The sequence below is a fragment of the Podarcis bocagei genome (genome assembly GCF_964188305.1).
Source record: "Podarcis bocagei genome assembly, chromosome: Z".
Taxonomy (NCBI): Eukaryota; Metazoa; Chordata; class Lepidosauria; order Squamata; family Lacertidae; genus Podarcis; species Podarcis bocagei.
In genome coordinates this window covers 13,394,462-13,417,714 of record NC_138140.1, presented here as the reverse complement: position 1 = coordinate 13,417,714, position 23,253 = coordinate 13,394,462, and the positions used below count along the sequence as shown (strand labels likewise).

General features: G+C 46.1%; 1 protein-coding gene, 1 long non-coding RNA gene and 1 pseudogene across 10 annotated transcripts in view; 2 read left to right on the top strand and 1 right to left on the bottom strand.

Annotated features, from left to right (window-relative positions):
• The window catches only part of PNPLA7 (patatin like domain 7, lysophospholipase), a 115,340-nt gene that overhangs the window by 45,898 nt on the left and 46,189 nt on the right, over positions 1-23,253 (top strand). For 4 of the 8 annotated variants that reach the window (XM_081180360.1, XM_081180358.1, XM_081180357.1 and 1 more), the window contains 5 exons: positions 1,358-1,471; positions 11,285-11,345; positions 12,228-12,377; positions 19,485-19,548; positions 22,337-22,505. In XM_081180360.1, the coding sequence (XP_081036486.1) occupies positions 1,358-1,471; positions 11,285-11,345; positions 12,228-12,377; positions 19,485-19,548; positions 22,337-22,505 (558 nt within the window). Of the gene's footprint in view, positions 1-1,357; positions 1,472-11,284; positions 11,346-12,224; positions 12,378-19,484; positions 19,549-22,336; positions 22,506-23,253 lie in introns of all 8 variants that reach the window. The other 4 variants (XM_081180359.1, XM_081180354.1, XM_081180355.1 and 1 more) reach the window with 1 other exon arrangement.
• LOC308579373 overlaps positions 1-23,253 on the bottom strand; it is an 88,539-nt gene that overhangs the window by 53,534 nt on the left and 11,752 nt on the right. The gene's annotated exons all lie outside the window — the stretch shown is intronic.
• LOC308578657 lies at positions 7,705-9,061 on the top strand (annotated as a pseudogene). Its single transcript has 2 exons — positions 7,705-8,157; positions 9,052-9,061. The product of its transcript is annotated as an uncharacterized misc_RNA (transcript).

Below are 23,253 nucleotides of genomic sequence, written 5' to 3'. Positions count from 1 at the left end.
CAAAATAAATGTATGGAGTTTGCTGCCCTCAGATGTGGGGCGACCCGTGGCTTTGAAGCAGAGATTAGACAAAGGAGGAACAGTCCATCAGTGACTATTAATCACAATGGCTGTAGGCAGTATTCATGTCCAGAGGCAGCCTAAACACCAGATGTGTTGGGAGAGGGAGCGACAGCAGGAGTGCATTGCCAGGGCGCTTCTGAGTTGGGTGGCTATTATAGGAATCAGGATGCTTACTGGATGGACCTTTTTGGTGTGATCCAGCAGGTCTCCTCTCGTATGAAACAGGAAGAACTCTGCACTCAGAGGAGCCATCCTTGCATTTTTGTGTGAATCTAAAAGTTCTTTACAGTACTTATTTTATTTTTGTAAATTGCTTCCCAATTTTTGAAGGAGCAGTGACTCAGAGGGACTCAATAGGAAATTTCCTCTAGGCCAGGGTTTTCCAGACTTGGGTCTCCAGCTGTTTTTGGACTATAGTTCCCTTCATCTCTGTGAGAAAGATGGGAAGAATTTGCTGAAACAATTAATTGAACTAGAATACAAAGAAGGGAGGTGCGAGGAGGTCGATTAAACAAGCAGGTGAAAGGTAAAGATAGGGAATATTGGATCTGTGTTTTAGTGTTATTGTTTCTTTTTGTTGTACTGTTGTATTGTTTTTCTGTGTTTTTCTTTTTATGTATTGTAATGTATGTCCTGTTAAATTTTTTGTTGTCTTTTTTGTAATTTCTAAACCTTTAATAAATATCAATTTTTTAAAAAAATATATAGTTCCCTTCATCTCTGACCACTGGTCCTGCTAGCTAGGGATGATGGGCATTGTAGTTCAAAAACAGCTAGAGACCCAAGTTTGGGAAACCCTGCTCTAGGCAATTTTGCTGCATCTCAGGATGGGGAGCAATTCTTATACTTGATGTCATGACTGGGCTCAATTACCCATTTCCCTGCAGAGGCTGATGGGAAAGAGGCAAGCCCAGGGCAGTGAACTATGTCAGAAGACAGCAGGCAGGACTACTCTTTTAGGAAAGAGGAGCATTGGTTTATTAAGAAAGAATTACTTAAGTAAGCCCCCCCCCCCTCAATACACGGTTTGAATACTTTGGGCTTGGGAGGTAGGATAGGGCTGTGCATATTACTGAAATCAAACAAAACTTCACTTCCTTCTCTCTTATGAAATCAATCAAAGATGGGGCAAATGAAAACAGAGAACTGAACAAGTTCAGCTAGAAGCAAAGGTTACCCCTGCTTTGTGCTATGTTTTGGTTTGGCAGTGCTATGGCAGTTGCTGGTACCACAGCAGCACTACGGCGATTACCAGTGCCATCTCAGCAGCAACTTTCTCTTCTCTCTATCTTAGGTTGAAGCCTTAACCCACCAGCCCAGGGCAACAACAGTACACGCAGTTCGTGATTCTGAGCTGGCCAAACTTCCAGAAGGAGCGCTGACTTCGATCAAACGCAAATTCCCCCAGGTAAGCTAGTGGGCTCTGTCATAGCACAAAACACTCCTGTTCAGCAAGGTAACCACCATTTTGTCTTGTGGGCATGGCTTAGAGTAGCCTAGATTGCCCTTTTTGCCTCTAATGCCTTCCAACCCCCAACCCCCTTTTTTTGGCGTTTATATCCCACCTTTCCTCCAAGGAGCTTAATGTGGCATACATAGTTCTCTTCCTCACCATTTTATCCTCACAACAACCCTGTGAGGTAGAATAGGCTGAGAGGCAGTGACTGGCCCAAGGTCATCCAGTGAGCCTCATGGCTGAGTGGGGATTTGAACCAGGGTCTCCCACCAGGTCCTAGTCCAGCGCTGTAACCACTATACCACACTGGTACTCAATATCAATTGTTGGGGAACATAGTGAGAGAATGAGACTGCCCTTGTGTCCTGCTTGTGGGCTTCCTAGAGGAATCTGATTGGCCACTGTAAGAACAGGATGCTGGACTGTGATGGTCCAGGGCTACTAATTAATGCATTTAAATGCATGCAGTTTGTGGAATCCAGTTTTTCTAAAGCAAAATTTGAAGTATCCTCTAGACTGTAGAATTTATTTATTTTTACATTTGCATTACCCACAGTTTATTAATCCTGCTATCCCACCTGTTTTCCAAGGAACTCAGCATGCCATCTAATGATTCTTCACCCTCACTCCCCCCTTAACCCTCATGAGAACCTTGTGAGGTAGGTTACATTGGGAAATAGTGACTGGCCCAAGATAATCATTCACTGAAGTTTCTTAGGAGGCCAGTACCTGGTGTCACTTGGGAATTCTAAGAAGACCAAAAAACATTCAGTTTTGAAATCAATGAAGTTTTTGAGAGGTCCAGCCTGCCATGTTGATTCAAAACGGCACCCAGTTGTATCCAAATGTGGATGAAAACCTCACCCTTGCTCTCAGAGACCATCATTTGATTATGATATCTTAAGAAGCATCCAAATATGTAACAAATAGAGAACTTTCCCAAACAAATTGCAGAAGCAGGGATTTGAACCATTGTCTCCCTGGGCCTGGCTTGACGCTTGATATCGGAGTCCAATGTCTATATCCTTCTGGCAATGCACCTTTATGTTCGGTTTATATTAAGGGTCTATTCCTTTGGCTTGCCTGTTCCTTTTAATTTTCTTTCTAAAAGGTGACTCGGTGAAGGCACACTTGTGCTTTTCAAAAAAAGGAATCCAAGATTTCCCCCTTGGGTCTAGTATGCGCCTTGTGCTTTTAAATTGAAGTGCAACTTACTGTGAAATTCAGCAGCTGGGCTATCAAAAACCACCTGCTTGATGTGATGATGTGGGCCCAGCCAACCTTGCCAGGAATGCAAAAAACATTCCATCTCAAGGTGGGTGGTCAGGCTCTAGATTCCTCCTTCTCCTCCTCTGCATCCCAGCACAGTGTGTTACACAATTGTCAGACAGAATAAAAACACATGTGCACATGTATCTAGTTCAGTATCGTCTGTGCCAGAGTTGGTCCTCCAGATGATGTCTGATTCCAGGGCCACATTCACATGATACATTTCAAGCACTATGGTAACACTTTGAAGAGTTATGGCTTCTCCCAAGGAATTCTGAGACGTATAACTTATTAAGGGTGTCAAGAGTTGTTAGGAGACACCTTATTCCCCTCCCAGAGCTACAGTTCCCAACTTTTCCTGTGAAGCGGGATTTATTGTGAAGCCACTCTGAGAATGGTAGCTCTGGTAGTGGAATAGCGGGGTCTCCTGACAACTCTCCGCAGCCCTGAACAAACCGCAGCTCCCGTAATTCCTCGAGGGAAACAATTATTATTCAATTACTTTAAATGTATGGCATAAATGTGACCCTACTCCCATCATCCATGACTATTGACCACACTGACTTGGACTGATGAGAGCTGGAATCCAACATCCATTGTAGGGCCACAGATTTCTCCACCCTCAGTCTATGCTGATTGGCAAGAGCTCTCCAAGATTTTGGGCATGACTCTTTCTCAGTCCTTTCTGGAGATCCTTGGGATTGAATCTGAAGACCCTTTGCATGCACAGCCGGTGCAGTAACCAATCAGTGATGGGCTTTGTGGACATCTCCAGGCCCATCACTTGAGTCGTAGGCAGGAGGAGTTGTTGAGATCATCTGCTTTGATGCCAAAAAACTTTTGACTTTTTCTCCCACTGCCCCCATGGAATTAGCTCAGTTTGCCTAACAATACAGGCATCTCCCCAGTTACACGCAATTGACTCACACGCGACTGTGCGAGTGCTGGGAAATCAATCAGTTCAAATCAATTCAAATCTGGAAATGGCTGGAGAGAGCTGGAAAGTCCTTGTGGCTTGAAAGGATACCCTCCCCAGAGCACAAAGAGGCTTTAAAGGCTAAAAAAAGAGAAAAGGACTTATGGGTTCCAAAATGGCGCACGGAAGCTCTTGCTGCTTCCTGCTCTACCCTATTCAACAGTTGTTGGGTGAGAAGCTGTATTACAGTGGGCTGAAGCGAGCTGTTCCCTGCCCTTTCTGACGATCTTGAGGCAAAGGTACAGTATGGGTTGCTTTTTATTAGGCAGGGTTCCGAAGAGCTCTGAACCATTTTTGTTGTAAAAGAAGAAGAAATCGCCTTAGTTCCCCACTCTGATGAGGCTCCTTATTTACAAGCATTTACGTAATCCCTGCATAAGTGGGGAGTCGCTTGTACATAATTATGTGTTGGTTTTAAAGAGCTGCTCTCTCTTGGTCCCCTCATTGATGAAATGCTTATTGATCACAGTATGCAGGACCAGAATTGATTATATTGGATCTGGAAGGCAGTAACCTTTTGACTCTTGTCTGACCTTTTGACTCTTCCTGACCCCACTTGATGGCATTTCCCCTCTGCTTTCAGAGTTTCTGCCTGCTGCTGTCCTGACTATTAACTTGCAGACTTCCCTTCTCTTCTGTCTCTCCCTCTCTGTCTCCCCCCTGCCTTTGTTTGTGTTTAAAGCCTCTTTTGCTCCTCTATATTTAGAATATAGCTCCATCTGTGTATTATTTGCCAGCAAGACTGTTATTGTCTTCATATGGAAATAGGGCCATGGAACTAGTTTTTGGGCTTTTTTTTTAGCTTAATAGGCAGTGGAGGTTGGGGAAATTCTTCACCCCAAACCAGATCTGTTTTGGGTTTTTAAAAAGTAGGTGAATTACAGGTGCTATGAAAAGCAGGCTGTCAATCAGCCTGTGTACTGACAAGCATTTGAGATTAGCTTAGGGGCAGGGGTGAGTAGCCTTTTTTCTGTCAGGGCAGGGGGACTGAATACCAGTGCTGCACAGGACTAGGATCAAAGGTGGGAGGGGGGGGTAACCAAATCCAAAAAATAGGTTGGACAACCCCCCTCTCTTTTAACCCCTTTTCTCTATCTCTCTTTTACCCCCGTAGCATCTAAAGGAATGTGAGAGCCACAGGCAGCCCTAGGGTTACTGAAAGGGGCATTGGGCATCTGACTTCCATGCAGAAGGTCCCAGGTTCAGTGCTTCAGGAAGGGCTGGGAATTTCTCCTTCCTGAAACCTTGGAGAGCTGATGCCCATAGGTGGACAATACTGAGCTAGATGGACCAGTGGTGTTGCATGCTAATAGGCAGCTTTCTTTACTCCCATGTAAGGGATGTGTAATTTTTGAAATAAAACGCAGTTAACTGGTTAAGATAATACTACATCAGACATAACTAGGACCCAAAACATTGGACAATATCCAACAGTGGACCCATTGAAATTGATGTACGTAGAATCATAGAATTGTAGATTTGGAAGAGACCCTGGAGGAAATCTAGTTCAACACCCTGCAGTGACTAACTTTGGTCAATTAATTTCAGTGGGTCTACTCTGAGTCAAATTTATATACATCTCTTAATGTACCTAAATGGTGGTGGTTTAGAGAGTGGCCTTTGGATTTGGGTTCAAATCCAGACATGGAACGTCTTTGGGTGACCTTGGATCTGTTGCACCCTATTCCTATCTTCCCAGGGTTTTCAGGATAGTAATAAGAGACAGCTGTTGCACTTGCTGCCATTCCATGGAGGAAGAGGTTGCAGGAGTGCACATGGGATAAATAGTTTCAACAAAATTCCCATCATGGGCTAGGAAAACTAGAAGGAATCAAAGGAAACAAAACCACAAAACCCTTCTACTACCAATTGATATCCCCTTCCTCACAGAGTGAGTGTGTTCTACCTTGCACCCTGAATGTTAATGGGTCTTTCCAAAGCAATATTTTTTCTTAAATTTATCATTTGAAAGCTTACAAAGGGAAAGAAACAGTAATATGACAGCACTACCCAGAACAGAGAATGGAAGCAAAAATAGGATTTAGAAATCAGATGTACTGAAATCATGAAGTCCCAAGCAATATGAACGGATTTACATTGTCTTGAACCTTGTTAGACCAAATTGCTTATTATGGGATTCCATTTTTCTATTAAGAGGTTATCAAATTGCCTGCCTTCTCTGGTTCTCACAACCTTGGTAAGCTTTATCACGTAGACAGCATCCCAGATTTTAATTGCCCGATCCTTTATGGGTGGTGTCCTGATTTTCTTCCAATTACTCCAAAGCAATATCTTTTTCTTTTCAAACAAGTCTTGCTTTTTTCTCATGGTAGTTTTGTTCATGGTCAGCTCAAGAGGGGTTTTTGGTGCGGAGCAAGTCCACCCTCAAGAAAGCAAGGAGAGACATTGGGTCTGGGGTCTTGACGGGTCATGTACTTTCTGCTTCGCAGGGTGATGTACTTTGGCTCTCAGTTGGACTGATGAATGGCTTCTCATCTACAGTATTTGCATTTTTCTGAAGCTGGGGACTTGACCCACCTCTGGATCTGTAAAGGGGTCTGCTTAACAATTAATCTTTTAAAAAATTACACTTTGAGTACTTTGTGCCTGCTGTGCATAAGTCCAGAGGCATCTCTGAGGATTGTGATAAATTACCTCTGCTGTTCCCTGCCCCCGGACAAGGGCCTTTGTCCTTGAAGTGCTGCATGGTTGCTTGGGTCTTACAACATAGGCACTGTGGTTGCAATTGCAGCCTCAGTTTTGGCACTGCAGACATGTGTGGGAAAAGTGAAGCTTGGCTTCAGAGTGATCCATTGCTTCCAAGCCACCCTTAATCCACCCTTAATGAAAAGGGCAGTAGAAACTATGAAGGGGTCAGAGCACTGCTACTGCAAAGGAAGCAAATGGATTTGACACTTCTTTCCCACCCTCAGCCTGTACAATTGTAAGGGAGTAGAAACTTCATTTTGATTTTTAAGTGGGAGTAAAGATAATCAGAATGTGGGTGCCATCCCAGGATTTCTGGAATGTGTGTGGATGAAAAGAATGAATGTGGATCTATTCTTGCAAGTGGCTTTAGGTACAAGGGAGATGTATATGAAGTTATGGATGCTAGGAATTATGGATTTCCCCCTCCTACTTCATAAAAGCTAGAATTTGGAATTGCCCAGATTGAAGCTTCTCAGCACTTGTTTCAGGGCCAGACAGAAAGAACTACCATTTCTGTCGAAGCATCAATCCCTTAAAGCTGTTTGTCTTCAGCTGGTGGGTCAAAGCCCACTGTTGAGTTGTGACCTGAGCTAAGGTGGGTCTCAGCACAGTACAAATATAGCATTCAAAAGTAGGTCCTCAAATGTATGTATGTGTTAATACTAGATCACGGGTGTCAAACACAAGGCCCGCGGGCCGAATCCGGCCCGCCAGACCTCATCATGTGGCCCGTGTAGCCCCAGCCCGCTATTAGAAGCCCAGTCGCTTCCCACCCGCCCATCGAGCAGGCTGCTAACGCGACGGCGCATGTGCGCGACGAATCCTCCCGCTAACGCCAATATCATAAAGGAGATTGCTTACCCTAGCGGCCTTTTTTGAGCATGCGTGACGTCGGGCGTCCAACGCGCATGCGCAGGCGGGGAAGGATTGGGGGGAAAGCTCCGCCGTCGCCGCCTCTGCGCTTGCGCGCTTAAGTGAGCTTCTGGGGAAAGGAGGCGGAGGTCGCGTGCGTGCCGCCTTCCCCGCGCGTGCATAATAGCTGGCAACCTGTCAGCGCCCGGCCCGTGGCACCCGTTTGCCATTGCTGTGGAAGCCGAGGGGCCCTGTGAGAGGCCCTGGCTGCGAGGCCTGCCGGAGGACAGAGCCTTCTGGGAACACGAGTGGCAGCTCGGCCGCTTTCTCCTCATCGTTGCCTTCCCCCTCCCCGCCGCAGCCGCTCACGCTGCTGGTGATGCAGCCCTGCGGCGGGGGCGGGGAGGCGGTGGGCGCCTTGCTGCAGCCCCAGGTGGTGCGGCAGCCGCAGCCACCGTTGCGGGGGGCCTCGGAGGCGCCCTCGGGCCTCATGGTCTTCTACGAGCTGGGCCCGGTGGCGGGGGGCGACGCGGACGGCGACGGGGGCGGAGGCAACAACGGCGGCAGCCCCGGCGGAGGCCTGGAGGATCTGGGCGACAAGGAGGAGGGCGTCGCCCAGTCGGGGGGAGGGGGAGGAGGCGGTGGCTGCAAGAGCTGCACCTACAAAGGCTGCAGCGAGACCACCACGCAAGTGGCCAAGCAGCGCAAGCCCTGGATGTGCAAGAGGCACCGCAACAAGATGTACAAGGACAAGTACAAGCGCAAGAAGAGCGACCGGGCCTTGGGGGGGGGGCGGTGGAAGTGGCGGAGGCGGAGCTGATGCAGAGGGAAGGCAATTTCAGGAGGGATGGGAAAGTGATAATAAAGAGTGGACACATAGTCCACAGATACAACCGGCCCTTTGAGGGTGACCAAACTGCTGGTGTGGCCCCCGATGAATTTGAGTTTGACACCCCTGTACTAGATCATTAGTCTAAAAAATATTTTGACTTAGAGTAGGTGTGGGGAATCTTTGGGCCTCCAAATGTTGCTGAACTGCAACTCCCATTGTCCCTTGCCATTGGCCATGCTTGCTGAGGCTGATGGAAGTTGTAGTTCAGCAACATATGGGAGGACCAGAGCTTCTCCACTCCTGGCTTAGAGAATCCAGTACCATGATATGCATTGGCTCTTTAAAAAGCGTAGGTGATAAATGCACAGAGGGCTGGCTTATCGCAGCTGTTTAATCATGGCAGTGAAATGCAACCTACATGTATAGCAGCAGTGTACTACTGAATTGTTGGCGGGTGGGGGGTGGGGGTGGGGTTAAGCAGCAGAGGCAAATAATCTCCTTTGTCCCCTGCTTATGACCTTCCCAGAGTATCTGGTTGGCCACTGTTTGGCTTGGAACCCAATTCACAAACTTTTTTGCATACTCCTGTGCAAAAATGTGCTGGAATTCAAGTGAGTAGCTTAGCTGGAAAGATTTGTTTGTTTTAATAACTTCTAATATTGCCAACCACCAGTTTTCAAAGGAAGCTCATGGCTGCTAGCAAATCCAGACATCACGTAATATTAAATATATATATCTCAGCCTCCATTCCTAGTTTCATTCATAAGGCCTAAATAATGAAATACTAAAAAGTCTAAGCTGCAATAATGATGTTCAAAACAGCCATAGGAAATTTAAGTGACATCAGGTTGGCACTCTCTCTTTTCCAATTGGCTTTACATTGTTCCCCCGCAGCTTTGTCTGAAGACATTATTTGCTTCAGTGGGAATCTCTCATATGGCGTTTATTCCAATATCAGAAGAGCTCAAGCAATTTGGTTTGTTTTGGTTACTGGCATCATAGAAATATAGTAGAACTACATTCTCTCTCTTTATATAGAAAAAAAAAACACCTGTGTACCCATATGTGTGTGTGTGTGTGTGTGTGTGTGTGTGTGTGTGTAAGTGTAAGAGCGAAGTGCTCAGCGTGCTTTTAAAACTCCAAGGAAATCATATGCTGCTCGCCTTGTTCAAATCCGAAATTGATGTTCCTGGTGCGTCGCCATGGCAGCGCCAGTGTGACTCAACCAGTGGCAGTAAGCAACCTGCTGTGTGCTCACTCAGAGCTGCATTTGGGATTTGTGTGTGTGTTTGTGTGCGCGCCTGTTTTTATAGCAAGTCACATGAAGGAGCGCAGCTTCTGGCAGAGGGCTGCAAACTCCTTCCTCCATGACCCCAAGGTCATGCTTGGGAGGTTAATGGGCAGGGCTGTGAATATGCTGTGCTTTTAATTCTTTGCCTACCTACCAACATAAAAATCTTAAATCAAGGTGAAAAGTGAAATAAGAAGTTGCACGGGGTGGAAAGAAGTCCTAGGGGGTTAATGGGGGGAAGGGTTAATATGGGGGGAATGGCGGGAGTGGGTGGGTTGGTGAGTAGAGTGAGCATAGGCACAACAGTGTGTGTGTGTACACACACACATGTATATGCCCACACCTATAGAGGTCTATGCACCTATATTATTTCCAGTTTTGTCCTGCATAATTTAAGCTGCTACCTCAGGGGAAAGAACAAGGGCAGCTCTGAGAGTGTACAGAATGGGCTGTGGCTCAGTGGGAAAGCATCTCCAGAAGGTTCAGTTCAGTCTCCAGCATCTCCAGGTGGGAGCCCTGGAGAGCTGTTGCCAGTCAGTGCAGAAAATACTATGCTAGATGGGGCAGTGGCCTGACTTGGTATCAGGCAACTTGCTGTGTTCCTGGGAAGGACCATAGTACAGTAGTACCTTGGAAGTCAAACAGAATCCGTTCCAGAAGTCCGTTCGACTTCCAAAACTTTTGGAAACCAAAGCACGGCTTCTGATTACTGCGGAAGCCCTGTTGGATGTTTGGCTTCCAAAAATAGTTTGCAAACCGGAACACTCACTTCTGGGTTTGCAGCGTTCGGGAGCCAAAATGTTCGAAAACTAAGCTGTTCAAAAACCAAGGTACAGCTGTACAGTGGTGGAACATCTACTTTGCAGGCAAAAGGTCCCAGTTGCAATCTCCAGCATCTCTAGGCAGAGGAGGAAGAGACATCCCTACCTGGGAGAAATCCTTAGGAGCTGCTGCCAGTCTGTGTAGAGACTATACACTGAGCTAGGTGGACCAGTGGTCTGATTTGGTACAAGGAAGCTTCCTTTGGCCACCATAAGTTAACCTTGACCTTCTCTTCCTCCCTCTATGGTACAATGGAATAACTATCAAGCCTAAGATCCAGGTTCAAAGTCAGGTTCAAATTACAGCCACAAAGCTGACTCTGGGCCAGATATTTCATCACAGTTGCTCTGTCTAACTTATACCATGGAATTGTTAGGTTAAAATGAGCAGTGCATCCCATGTGTGCTCCATAAGAACATAAGAAGAGCCCTGTTGGATCACCCATCTCATTCAGTTTCCTGTTCTCACAGTATCAAAGCTCCCTCCCCTCTTGCAGTTTTCAGCAACTCACATTACTGTCTCCAACTGTGGAGGCAGAGCATAGTTATCATGGCTAGTAGCCTTAACTTACACAATTTTTTCTAACCCCCTTTTAAAGCCATTCAAGGTGGTGGCCATCACTGCCTCCTGTGGGAGAGAATTCCATAGTTTGCACTGTGTGAAGAAATGCTTTCTTGTCTTTACACACACACACACACACACACACACACACACACACATGCCCTTTGAACAAAGTTGAAAGGGTTAAAACAGAGCCTTCAAAGCAGGAAGAATGCATTTCTGGGGGAAATCAACTTATTGCAAAACTTTAGCAAAGAAACCATTGTTTCCCTTGAAGCTTTTCTTTTGTATCAAGGAGCCTCCAGCCTCTGAGCATCTTGGCTATGGTCCATTTACAATCCGTCGTGTGTTGTCCCCCCCCCCCCCCAATAAATCTTAATGCGGCTGCCTGTTAAAGACACTTCTGCCATCCCTCAGCACTGTTTGGTCTGATGTTTGTGTGTCTCTTGCCAGGTTGTGACTCGGCTTATCCATTTGCTTGGCGAGAAGATCCTTGGCAGCCTTCAGCAAGGGGGTAGGACGATGCATCCTTGCCTCCCCTTTTTCCCTTTCCCATGCGTTGGGGCTTGGCAAGGTGGAGAGGGATTGGCTGTTTCCACTTCCACTCCTTGGGGTGGAACAACCATCCAATTGGCTCTTTAAGGTGATTAAGTGGAGCGCTGCTATTGGCTGGAGAGATGATTGCACTGCTGGAACTGTCCTTACACTGTAGTTCTGAGCTTTGTACAGTCCAGCATTGACTGATCCATGTTTATTACATTTCCCTCCACTCTTACCCTTTTTCCACTGTTTCTATTCTTCCTTTTTCTGTGACTGGAAACTTGGTGCAGAAATGAGCTAACCTTCTGAACAACAGACCCTAAATATGTGGCTAAGAATATTTCCATTCAGGAATTTATTTCCAGGCATTGACATTGCACAACAATTGTTACAGAGGCTGGACTGGCCCACAAGCAGAAATCAAGCATTTAGTGTTGCCAGCCTAGTACTGTAGAACACCCCTCTATCAGAGATGTGACAGGCCCCCTTGCTTTTGACACTCTGACATCTCTTGAAGACTTGATTTCTGCCAACAGGCCTGAATGATTGTATGTATTTTTAAAAATAGAATTATGTTATAGCAGTTCTGAAGTATTCCTATAAATAAATAATGGTAAATTCAGCAACTAACAGCTTGTCCCTTTCATGACACTAGGAATTAATTGCCTGATTTTTGTATTTTCTTATACACTTGTGAAAACCAATAAATAAAATAAATAAAAAATAAAATAGCAGCCACCTAAGGCTTCACCCTGCCCAAACATTAGAGCCAGCCCTGGCAAGTGCATGTGTTTGTGTGTGTTTGGGGGTGGTGTGGATAATGTGCAGCTTTCTGAATGGCTGTTCTTCACAGCAGGTCACCCACTTGGACTGCATGCCTCTGGGAGCAAATGGGATGCCAGCAACCCTGCTAGCAACCTCTCCACAGTCGCCATCATGCCTGTGTCAGAAGATGTGCCTCTCTCCACCTTCACCCTGGAGCTCAAGCACGCCCTCTGCGCTATCGGTAAGAGCTCTCAGCAGGTGATGTTGTTGGCCCCATGGTTTGGACCTCTTTTCTGCATTAAATGGATGGGAAGAAGGGGCAGGGGGACATCCAAAGGCTGTATTTGTTTATTTATTTGATTTAAAAACCTTTGTATATGACTTAACTCCAAATAAAACCTCTAAGCAATTTGCAAAACACACACACACAAAATATACATTAAAACTATCAATGAAAGCCAAAGTTAAATTATCAGATTAAAAGAAATGTCGGCCTTTGCATGTCCGGGTAGGATTGGCTAAACAAAGACTGTTTTAAGCAGGCGACGAAAGTAGTACAGTGAAGGTACTTGCCTGTTTTATCGATAGGCAGGGAGTTCCAGAGTGTAGGTGCTGCCATGCTGAAAGTTCTCTTTCTTACCAGCACAGAATAAATGTTTTGTGTTAACCAGTGTTACATTATTTTGCATCCAATGTACATCCTATGCGGAGGAGGCCCATTTGAAACTGACGGGTGTGACTAACATTAATTTCATTGGATCTAACCTGAGTAGAGCTTAGTTGGATACATCCCAAAATATTTGACAGGGGGCCTCATATTCTGGCTTCCAAGATCCAAGGGTGAATTAGAAAGATACTGTGTGTTTGTGACTTGAACTTTTCTCTCTTCCCAACATTTTCCTCTCCATATTCAAACCTTTTCTATCCCTTGATCTGTGTTGGGCAGCTGAAGCACTGCAGGTCAGAGTGGCAAATCCTGGCTGGCCCCCAGCTAAGACTCAGTGCAAAGCCTCTGCTGGGACATTGACCAGGAATAAGACTTGCCTGGGCCACAACCGAAGACAACACTGACCAAAGTGATGATCAGCTCATAAGGGCAATGTCCAAGCAGTGCCTGAAATCCTCTCTGCCGGGAAGTCAGGTCAGCAGGTTGAAGAAGCAGAAGAGGATAGGTCTGTAAAGGAAGGCAGACTGGCTGTTGAGCAACAATGGGGAAGCACCAAGAAACAGGGAGGCACTGGCTGGGGCTTATGGGAATCATCATCCAATTCATTTCTGGGCCCAATTCAGGTTGCTCATGTTTGTATTTAAAAGCCTTAAGTGACTCAGACTGGAAAACCACCTCCTTCCTGACAGACCTTCTTGGACTGTACTACTTTCATTGCCTGTTTAAAACAGTTTTTGTTTAGCCAAGCCTACCCAAACATGCAAATCTAATATTTCTTTTAATCTTGATAGTCCCTCCATCCTCAGAGACTGGGGGTGGGGTGGCCTGGAAGAGGGCCTTCTTCGTGGCAGCCCCCAAGTTGTGGAACTCCCTTCCCACAGAGCTGCATCTGGCACCTTCATTATACATCTTCCGGCAAATGCTGAAGTTGTGCTTCTTTACCTTGCTTGGCCTTTAACACTTTTTAAAGGACCCACCTTATTTCTGTGATTGTAAGTTGCTGTGAACTATTTTTAATTCTGCATTTTAATTGTTGTAACCCACCCTGTGAACTGAGGGTGAAGGGCAGATAATAAATTATTGAAGGAGGGGGACGCTAGAAGGGCAAAGGCTGGGCTGATATATTTAGCCACATTCAAATCCCAACTCAAAGACTCCAGCCTTTCTCCTTTATCTTATTCATCCACCTCTTAGCACAGCAGCCCCACTCTGTTTCATCCAATTTCTGGCTTTCTGACGGCTTTTGCCACAAAAGAGCCATAGCTCCTGTCCTGCAAACCTTCTACCCGTCAATTTTTTCAAAAGGCTGAAAGGCTGCTTTGTTTAGTGAAGCCATGCAGGGTTTCCACCCACCCACCCCTTTTGAGTGTTGTCTGGCAAGCAGCACAGTGCCATTCTCGTGCAGAGAGGGCCTTGTCACCAGCGCTGTTTGTGTGGATGGATGACGTCTTTTTTTGTGAGGGGGTTGGGGGGCACAAATCAGTGTTTGCGGAGACAGCCCTCAGCGAGCCTCAGCAATGCTGGTTTCTTTGCTCTCTAGTCCTTAATATTCCTGTGCCTCTTCACTCTTGCCCTGTTAGAAACAGTGCTGGTCTACATGGATCCTTAAGCTAGATTAGAAGCATCAAAAGAGACAGTGGAACAGTCTCCCTCAGGAGGTTGTGGACTCTCCTTCCTTGGAGGTTTTTAAGCAGAGGTTGGATGTCCATCTGTCATGGATGCTTTAGCTGAGATTCCTGCATTGCAGAAGGTTGGACTAGATGACAATTGGGATCCCTTTCAATGCTATGATTCCATGTTTCCATGATTCTAATGGTCAGGCTCAGGGATGGGGAACCTCAGGGTTGCATGTGGCCCTCCACACCTCTCTGTCTGGCCCTTGAGACTCTCCCTAAGCCAGATACCCCTCACTCCAGGTCACATCCTGCCTTTGAATGTGGAGATTCCATTCAACCATCAGTGCTAATAGCTATTGACCAAAATACGTTGAGTTTGTTATTTCACCTCTTGGCCTGCCTTTTCACCATTTGCCAAATCCCTCTTTAAAAACTTAGGAACATGCCTTATACCGAGTCAGAACCTTGGTTCATTTAGCTCTGTATCCTCCACACTGACTGACAGCAGTTCTCCAGGGTTTCAGAAAGGAGACACTCCCTACTTGGAGATTAAGCAGATGCCCTGCCACTGAGCTACTGCCCTTCCCTGAGGTGGCCACACCTACATTTTGTGGCAACGCATTCCACAGGGTAATTGTACAAATAATAATAATAATAATAATAATATAAATTTTATTTATATCCCGCCCTCCCTGGCCAAAGCCGGGCTCTGAATGGCTAACATCATAGAAGTAAGACAATGCATAAAACAAGCGATCAATAAATTAAGATACATCCCACAATTAATTAAAACAAATTAAAATTAAAACTGGACAAGTAGCAATCTTCAGGTTAAAATTAAATGCGGTTACCAACTGTTTCCACTGATATTATAAGCACCTGTGAGTGGCTGGGAACCTCCTTCGTTCTTGTTCTTAAACAAGGAGAAAATGAGTCAGATTGAATCCTGCCCAAAGGCCTGGTGGAACAGCTCCATCTTACGGGCCCTAAGGAAAGATGTCAAATCCCAGAGGGCCCTAGTCTCTTGTGAGAGAGCGTTCCACCAGGCCGGGGCCACGGCCGAAAAAGCCCTGGCTCTGGTCGAGGCCAGTCTGATCTCTCTGGGGCCCGGAATCTTTAGGATGTTGTTATTTGCAGACCGTAAGATCCTCCGTGGGGCCTACCAAGAGAGACAGTCCTGTAGGTACGAGGGTCCTAAGCCGTATAGGAAAGGTTAAAACCAGCACCTTAAACTTGATCCTGTACTCCAACGGGAACCAGTGCAGCTGGTATAGCATTGGGTGAATGTGATCCTGCGGTAAGGACCCCGTAAGGAGTCTTGCCGCAGCATTCTGCACCCGCTGGAGTTTCTGGGTCAGTTTCAAGGGCAGCCCCACATAGAGTGAGTTACAATAATCAAGCCTGGAGGTGACCGTCGCGTGGATCACAGTGGCGAGGTAGGGGCGAGAGAGGTAGGGGACCAACTGCTTAGCTTGGCGGAGATAAAAAATGCCACCTTTATTATAGTTGTAACCTGTGCCTCCATAGAAAGGGAGGCATCAAAGATTACACCCAAACTCCTGACGGAAGGCGCTGGCACTAATTGCACCCCCACAAGGGATGGGAGTTGTCCCCTCAACCCCATTTCGTCTCGACCCAGCCAAAGGACCTCTGTCTTCGAAGGATTTAACTTCAACCGGCTCCCACGTAACCATCCAGCCGGTTGAAATAGCTTCCTTTTCTCTTCTGGATGTGCTGTCAGCCCATTTCCCCTCGAAGACCTATTATTATTATTATTATTATTATTATTATTATTATTATTATTGGAGACTCTCACAAATCCCAAAATGGAGAGTTGGGGGGGTGCCACATGTTTGTGATGAGAGGTGTTTGAGAGTTTACCTGCTTTAACAAATCTTATGAGAATGTGGAGTGGAATATAAATTTAAAATGCAGCATCTAGTTAACTTATGGGACTTGCTTCCACAGGGGGCAGTGATGGCTTAAAAACTTTAAAAGAAGATTAGACAAATACGCGGAGGATAAGGCTTTCAATGGCTGCTATCCACAGTGACTGTGCTATTCTTATGTTCTTAAAAGAGGGTAATGGTCAAAACACCTAAGAAATAATCTTCCATGGAGCAGTTAACTTCACTCACTCTGTATCTCCTTTTTCAGAAATCGGTGTGGGGTCCTAAATTCTGAGTCAGGTTGCAGACCTGGGTTTCCTTCTAACAAAGTCCCAGAACAGCAGCCAAAACCGCCTCTGCACTGTAATGAGGATGCAGTTGAGTGTGCGAGAGGCACATGCACCACTTTGCTTCAAGCATCAGGATCTGTGACTCATCCCAGTGCAGGCTAGAGAAGTGTGTTTGTGTGTGATAGAGAGAGGCAGGGAAGGTTGTTTACCAGGAAAGGATGATTTTCTGTGTCCTCTAGATGCTGTTAGGGGAAGAGTTGTCTGCTGTGTGTTGTTGAAGCTGCTTGGTGTCAATGGCCAAGACAGATCCCCGTCTTTCTCTTTTTGCTGATTAAGAGCTTAGTGACTTAAACAGCCACATGGATGCTGTGAGATGGGTAGAGGAGGTGCCTGTCCTGTTGTGTGTGTATGGTTGGTTTTTTTTATAAAGAATATAGGTAAAAGTAAAGGGACAGCTGACTGTTAAGTCCAGTCGCGGATGACTCTGGGGTTGCGGTGCTCATCTCGCTTTACTGGCTGAGGGAGCCAGCGTTTGTCCGCAGACGGCTTCCGGGTCATGTGGCTAGCATGACTAAGCCGCTTCTGGCGAACCAGAGCAGCGCACGGAAACACCATTTAACTTCCCGCCGAAGTGGTACCTATTTATCTACTTGCACTTTGACGTGCTTTTAAACTGCTAGGTTGGCAGGAGCAGGGACCGAGCAACGGGAGCTCGCCACATTGTGGGGATTCGAACCACCGACCTTCTGATCAGCAAGTCCTAGGCTCTGTGGTTTAGACCACAGCGCCACCCGCATCCCAAAAGAATATAACTTCACTGCAAAAAAAGGCTGATGCTTAGTATCTTTTTGGGAGTGCTATCACTTTCCTAATTGCAGCTGAGAGACATTCTGGGTTCACAGAATGTGTAAGGAAAGTGACATCATTTCATGCCATTCGGTTAATGTGTGGGATTCTGTACTGTAACGAAGTTGATCCTGTTGCTTGCCCATGCCTGCCCTGCAGCAAATCTACCCCAGGAGATTCCTGTCTGTGATGGGTCTTGTGGAAAGTGCACCAGACTGGTGAAAATGAGCTGAAAAGTTGCAGTGCCACCAAATCTAAAATCAGTAGCAATTGCATAGAAAAAGAGGAAGAATGAGAATAAGGGTGTTGAAGAGGAGCAGACCAGGCATCTGGTAATGTGAAGGCAGCAAAAGTGTGGTGTTTTGATTGTTGTTGATTTATAAAACACTTTCTCAAAACAATTTACACATAAGATAATTAAAAACATTTAAAAACACAAATACAAATTCAGCAATACATTTGAGATGAGACTAAAAACCTAACAAGTGGGACAGTTGTAGCAAAGACCCATTTATACAGCTGGGAATGCTGTATAACCTATTCTGTTGTTTCCGGAAAGTGCGGATAGTGGGCACCCGTTGTTTCTTGAGAGGAATGCTGTTCCGGAAAATAGGGGCAGCTACAATGAAAGCCCTGCTGGCTTCTAAGATCTTTGGAACTTGCAGGAGAAATTCTCCCACAGATATATTTTGCATCACACATACACCCCATTGCAAATATTTACCTACTCATTTGTGGCTGGGGTGTCAGACTAGGACCTGGGAAACCAGAGTTTCAAATCCCTACTCAGCTATGAAGCCTCCTGGGTGTGTCCTTGGGGGCCAGTCACTGCCTCTCATCCTAACCTCCCTCATAGGGTTGTTGTATGTGGATTAAATGAGGAAGGGGAGAACCATGTACACCACCTCTAGCGCCTTAGAGAAAAAGGGGTGGGATATCAGTGCAATAAAGTCACCCTTTCCCACTTATGATCCTCGGCAACTTGTATTCAGGGGAATGGTGGTAGATCTTTCCTGCTTTGATGTGGTGACACATGAGCATCAGAAACAAGTTTTCAGAAGAACACTGCTGCACTATGGCCAGGAGACCATCACTCTCATGGCCTCATGTGCCCTCCTCTTCCCTCTGCCATCCACATCCTATATGCATGGTGCTCATTCAGGCGCTGAGCAACTGGTTCCTCTAATTTGCAGCTGGGCCGGCCTTTCGTTAATAGGAAAATGAGTTATTTTGCTCTGTGCTGTGATTCTGGCAGGGTTTATATTTCATACTTTGCTCGGTGCGAGCACTTCTGTCAATACCACCCGTGACCTTTCTCTTTCTGGCATGACATTAATCCCTTGCTTTCTCTCTCTCTCTCCTTCCCTCCCTCACTTCTCACCCCCCCCTCCCATCTGATGTGCCTTACAGCCGCAGTTACTCTGGGGGGGAGAGCTTTGGTTCTTTGTTGACATTTATAGCAGCAAATAAAAATAGGGCCGAAAGGCAGCTGCAGCAAGCAAAGCGGCTTTGGGCACGAGGTGAAGTTGTTTTTTCAGAAGCAGGGTTCAGGGCCTCTGTGGAGTGTTCAGAAGGGTAAAAAAATATATCCAGAGGCCTGTGTCTACAGAGTCAGTGAGCTGAACAAAAGATACAAGATAAAGAGCTGCGTGTGTAGCTCTGCTTCTTTGTGACTGATTTTCAGGTTTACTAATTAGGAGGGTAAATGCTTGTAAATGCATGCACCCATGGCGAGTTAGGAGCCTTCTCCAGGCAACCAGTCAGAGGAGCATATATTAACTGGAAAGGAGCTGTGTGCTTGTCCCAGGGGTGGCCATCCTATTTTACCACCTGAGGCAAACCAGGAATGTGTTGCCCCTTGCCCCCCCCCCCGCTGCTGTGTCCCGTCTGCCTCACTACTTTCACTGCTGCCAGAATGTCCCCTGCTTTTTATATGGTTCTTATTGCATGAGTTTATGTACAGTTGTAAACCACTCTGATACATATTTTTGATGAAAAGTGATATATATATTTATAAATAAATATATTCTCTTCTTCTAGGTCCTGCTCTGGTCCTCACCAGTGACAACATCAAACAGCAACTTGGTTCTGCAGCTTTGGACAGGTAACTCCTGCATTGTCTCTTTAGTGTTGTGGAGGATGTTTTGAGCTTTTCATCATTTTAGCACCAGACAAAGATGTTTTTATTCACCTGGGCATTTGGATAGCCCTAGCAGTCTGTTTCTTGGTGGTTTATTTTTGGCATTCTTATGTGGGTGGGATGGGCATTTTATAGTTCTGGGTAATTTTTGTACATGATTTTTGGGTGATTTAAAAAATATTTATTTTGTTTTAATGTAGTTTTTCTACCCTCATATTTAGTATGCTGTTGTCCGAACAATGTAAAACGATACATAAAATTGATTTGAATTCAATTATCCTGCCTCACAAGGATGTTGTGTGAATGAAACAAGGTGGACCCCACCAACACAGTATACATCAGTGGAAGTGCAAACGGGATTTTAAAAAATGAAAATAAACCCTAACTGCACAAGTTTAGGATTCTCCAGTCTGGGATTGGCAGGGAGCTTGAATATTTAAAACTGCCATTAAACAGAAAAGAAAAGAGGAGGGGGAAACACCCTTAATTTCCTTTGGGTTCATTTTTCGCTCGTCAAGCCCCTGAAATATCAGGCAGCTGTCAGGTTAATTAGCCCTGCTTTTGAAGGCGTTGGATGTTTTTGCCTCCTTTTCTGAAAAGTTGTCATGAAATGTCTGATTAATGGCTGGCATCTGCACATCCTGTGTCTATTGACACAAAGTTCCTGGGTGGAATCGAAAGAAGGCAAAACCCACACAAATAGGAAGTGAGCAGGGGAAACCCTCTGCTGAAGGGGATGGGTTGTGCTAAGGTAGGAGATTTGGATCCTGAGGTTTAGAGGGTGAATAGCATTTGGTCATATAGAGTGTAGGAAGGAAGCTTTCTGATAAAGCCAAATTACACTGCTAGTCCTATTCAGAGCAGACTCATTGAAATCAGTGGACATGACTTACTTTGGCTCATTCCCTTAAGTAGATCTGCTCTTAAGAGGGCTTAGTTGGGAATGAAGAATACAGTCACTCAGAGAGAGCAGATGTCCAAATGGTACAGTGCAGTGCCGTGCTCATTCTGATGCAGATCCCCCCCCCACACCACTACCCCTCTCTATTCTGAAAGAGCTGCTTTTAATGGGAGAGATGGCAACTCACATATCCCAAGGGATACGCTATGAAACAGGGGAACTGCATTGACATTACTGCTCCTCCTGCACAGCCCCCATTTATTTCAGCAGGTATTGTGCAGGAGAAGATACTGATAGAGGTGCCCCCAGGGTGAGACTTTGAGGCAGATGTCCTGGGTCCCTCTCAGCAGAATGGACAAGGGAGGAGGTCAAATGCAGCAGGCTTTATCCCTCACGGGGTGGGGAAAACTAGTGAGCCAAATCTCCAATTCCTTCACCTGCCCATTGACCAGCTCTGACAGGTGGGCAAGAACATACCCATCCCCCAGTCAGCTACCTAATGGGATAATGCCATCAGGGGACACCTATAAAAGTTCAAAGGGTTCCCTGTAACCCTTGCAGCAATCTTGCAGCAATCTTCTTTTGAATTTGTGCTTTCAGCACCAATCAACTGATCAGTGCTTATAGGGAAACCCTTTGAAGTGAGACAGGTGCAGGAAACTGAGCGTGTGTGTGTGCTCCGGGTGCTCAAGGCATGAAGCTGAGGACAGATGAGAACCTGTTGACTTCACGCCCCGCTTGTGGGCTTCCTGGACAGCAGTCTAGCAGGCTGCTGCGGGAAGGAGGATGCTGGACCAGATGGACCTTTAGTCCCATTCTTTTGTCCCAGAATCCCAGCATCCTGTCTTTCCCCACCCCTGCTACATGCAAAGAGCCTGCTGGGTCAATTCAAGGACCTGTCCAGCCCAACATCCTGTTCCCAAAGTGGTCAACTAGATGCCTGTGGGAAAACCTTATGAGGACTCCCAGGGCCAGGGAGTGGGGCAAGGCCTTCTTTCACCTGCCTTGCCCCACCCCCGGGCCTGGGAGTCCTCATAAGGAAGCCGTGCCTGGAGGAAGAATTGTGAGGGGAGAGACTTCATCAGGCAAGGCCTCTTTCCACCTGCCTTGCCCCACCCTCCAGTCTCTGTTTCTCAATTTGTATTGTATTATTTTATGCACTGTGGCTAGCTGTTGTTTTATTGATTGTAGTTTAGAAATTATTTATTGTAATTGTTAAGAGTAGATTTCTGTTTAATTTTTATATCCTGATATTTAGTATTATTCTATATTATTCCAATGATTGTTGAATGTTACTTTATTTGATGTAGGTTGCCCATTTTAAAGTTATGTTTTATTATCACATTTTTGTACAGTTGAACCTCCGTTTCGAGATGCACGTGTGGCAAATCCAGAAGTATTTTACTAGGCTTTGCCACACGCGCATGAGCAGAAGTGGTCCTCAGGTTGCGGAAACCCCGGGATCCGACCAGACCTCTGGAATGGATCCCGTCGGCAACCAGAGGTACCACTGTATTGCATTAGATTGTTATAAGGTGTACATTCTTTGTTTCCTCAGCTTGTAAACCGCCTTGGGTATTGTAAGATAGAAAGACGGTATACAAGTTAAAAGTGATGGAGGAGCAGAAGAGCACTCACCCCACCCCCACTGTTTCCAGCAGCCAGTATTCCGAAGCACCACTACCTCTAACTGTGGAGGCAGAGCACAGCCATCCTGGCTAGTAGCCATTGCTCTTCTCCCCTGCTGTCCCCGCAATCATGTGTTCTGACTGACGCTTCAAGACCAAGGCCTTTGGATACAAAGAGACCCCTCATACTAGTCCTTCCTCTTTGTGTCTCTCCCCTCTTCAGCATCCACGAGTACCGCTTGTCCAGTTGGCTAGGCCAGCAGGAGGACATGCACCGCATCGTGCTTTACCAGTCTGACAGCACTCTCACGCCCTGGACTCAGCGTTGCATCCGGCAGGCCGACTGCATATTGATTGTGGGCCTGGGGGAACAGGAGCCAACGGTTGGAGAGGTGAGGCTTTCCCAAACCTCTGTTGTTGTTTAGTCGTTTAGTAGTCGTGTCAGACTCTTTGTGACCCCATGGACCAGAGCACGCCAGGCACTCCTATCTCCCACTGCCTCCCGCAGTTTGGTCAAACTCATGCTAGTAGCTTTGAGAACACCATCTAACCATCTCATCCTCTGTCATCCCCTTCTCCTTGTGCCCTCCATCTTTCCCAACATCAGGGTCTTTTCCAGGGAGTCTTCTCTTCTCATGAGGTGGCCAAAGTATTGGAGCCTCAGCTTCAGGATCTGTCCTTCCAGTCAGCACTCAGGGCTGATTTCCTTAAGAATGGAGAGGTTTGATCTTCTTGCAGTCCATGGGACTCTCAAGAGTCTACTCCAGCATTATAATTCAAAAGCATCAATTCTTCGGCAATCAGCCTTCTTTATGGTCCAGCTCTCACTTCCATACATCACTACTGGGAAAACCATAGCTTTAACTATACGGACCTTTGTTGGCAAGGTGATGTCTCTACTTTTTAAGATGCTGTCTAGGTTTGTCATTGCTTTTCTCCCAAGAAGCAGGCGTCTTTTGATTTTTGTGGCTGCTGTCACCATCTGCAGTGATCATAGAGCCCAAGAAAGTAAAATCTCTCACTGCCTCCATTTCTTCCCCTTCTATTTGCCTCTCAAACCTCTACCTTCTACCATGTCATCCCACTTGGCTCAGTATTTTCTACTCTGACTTGCAGCAACTGTCTAGGCTTCAGGCAGAG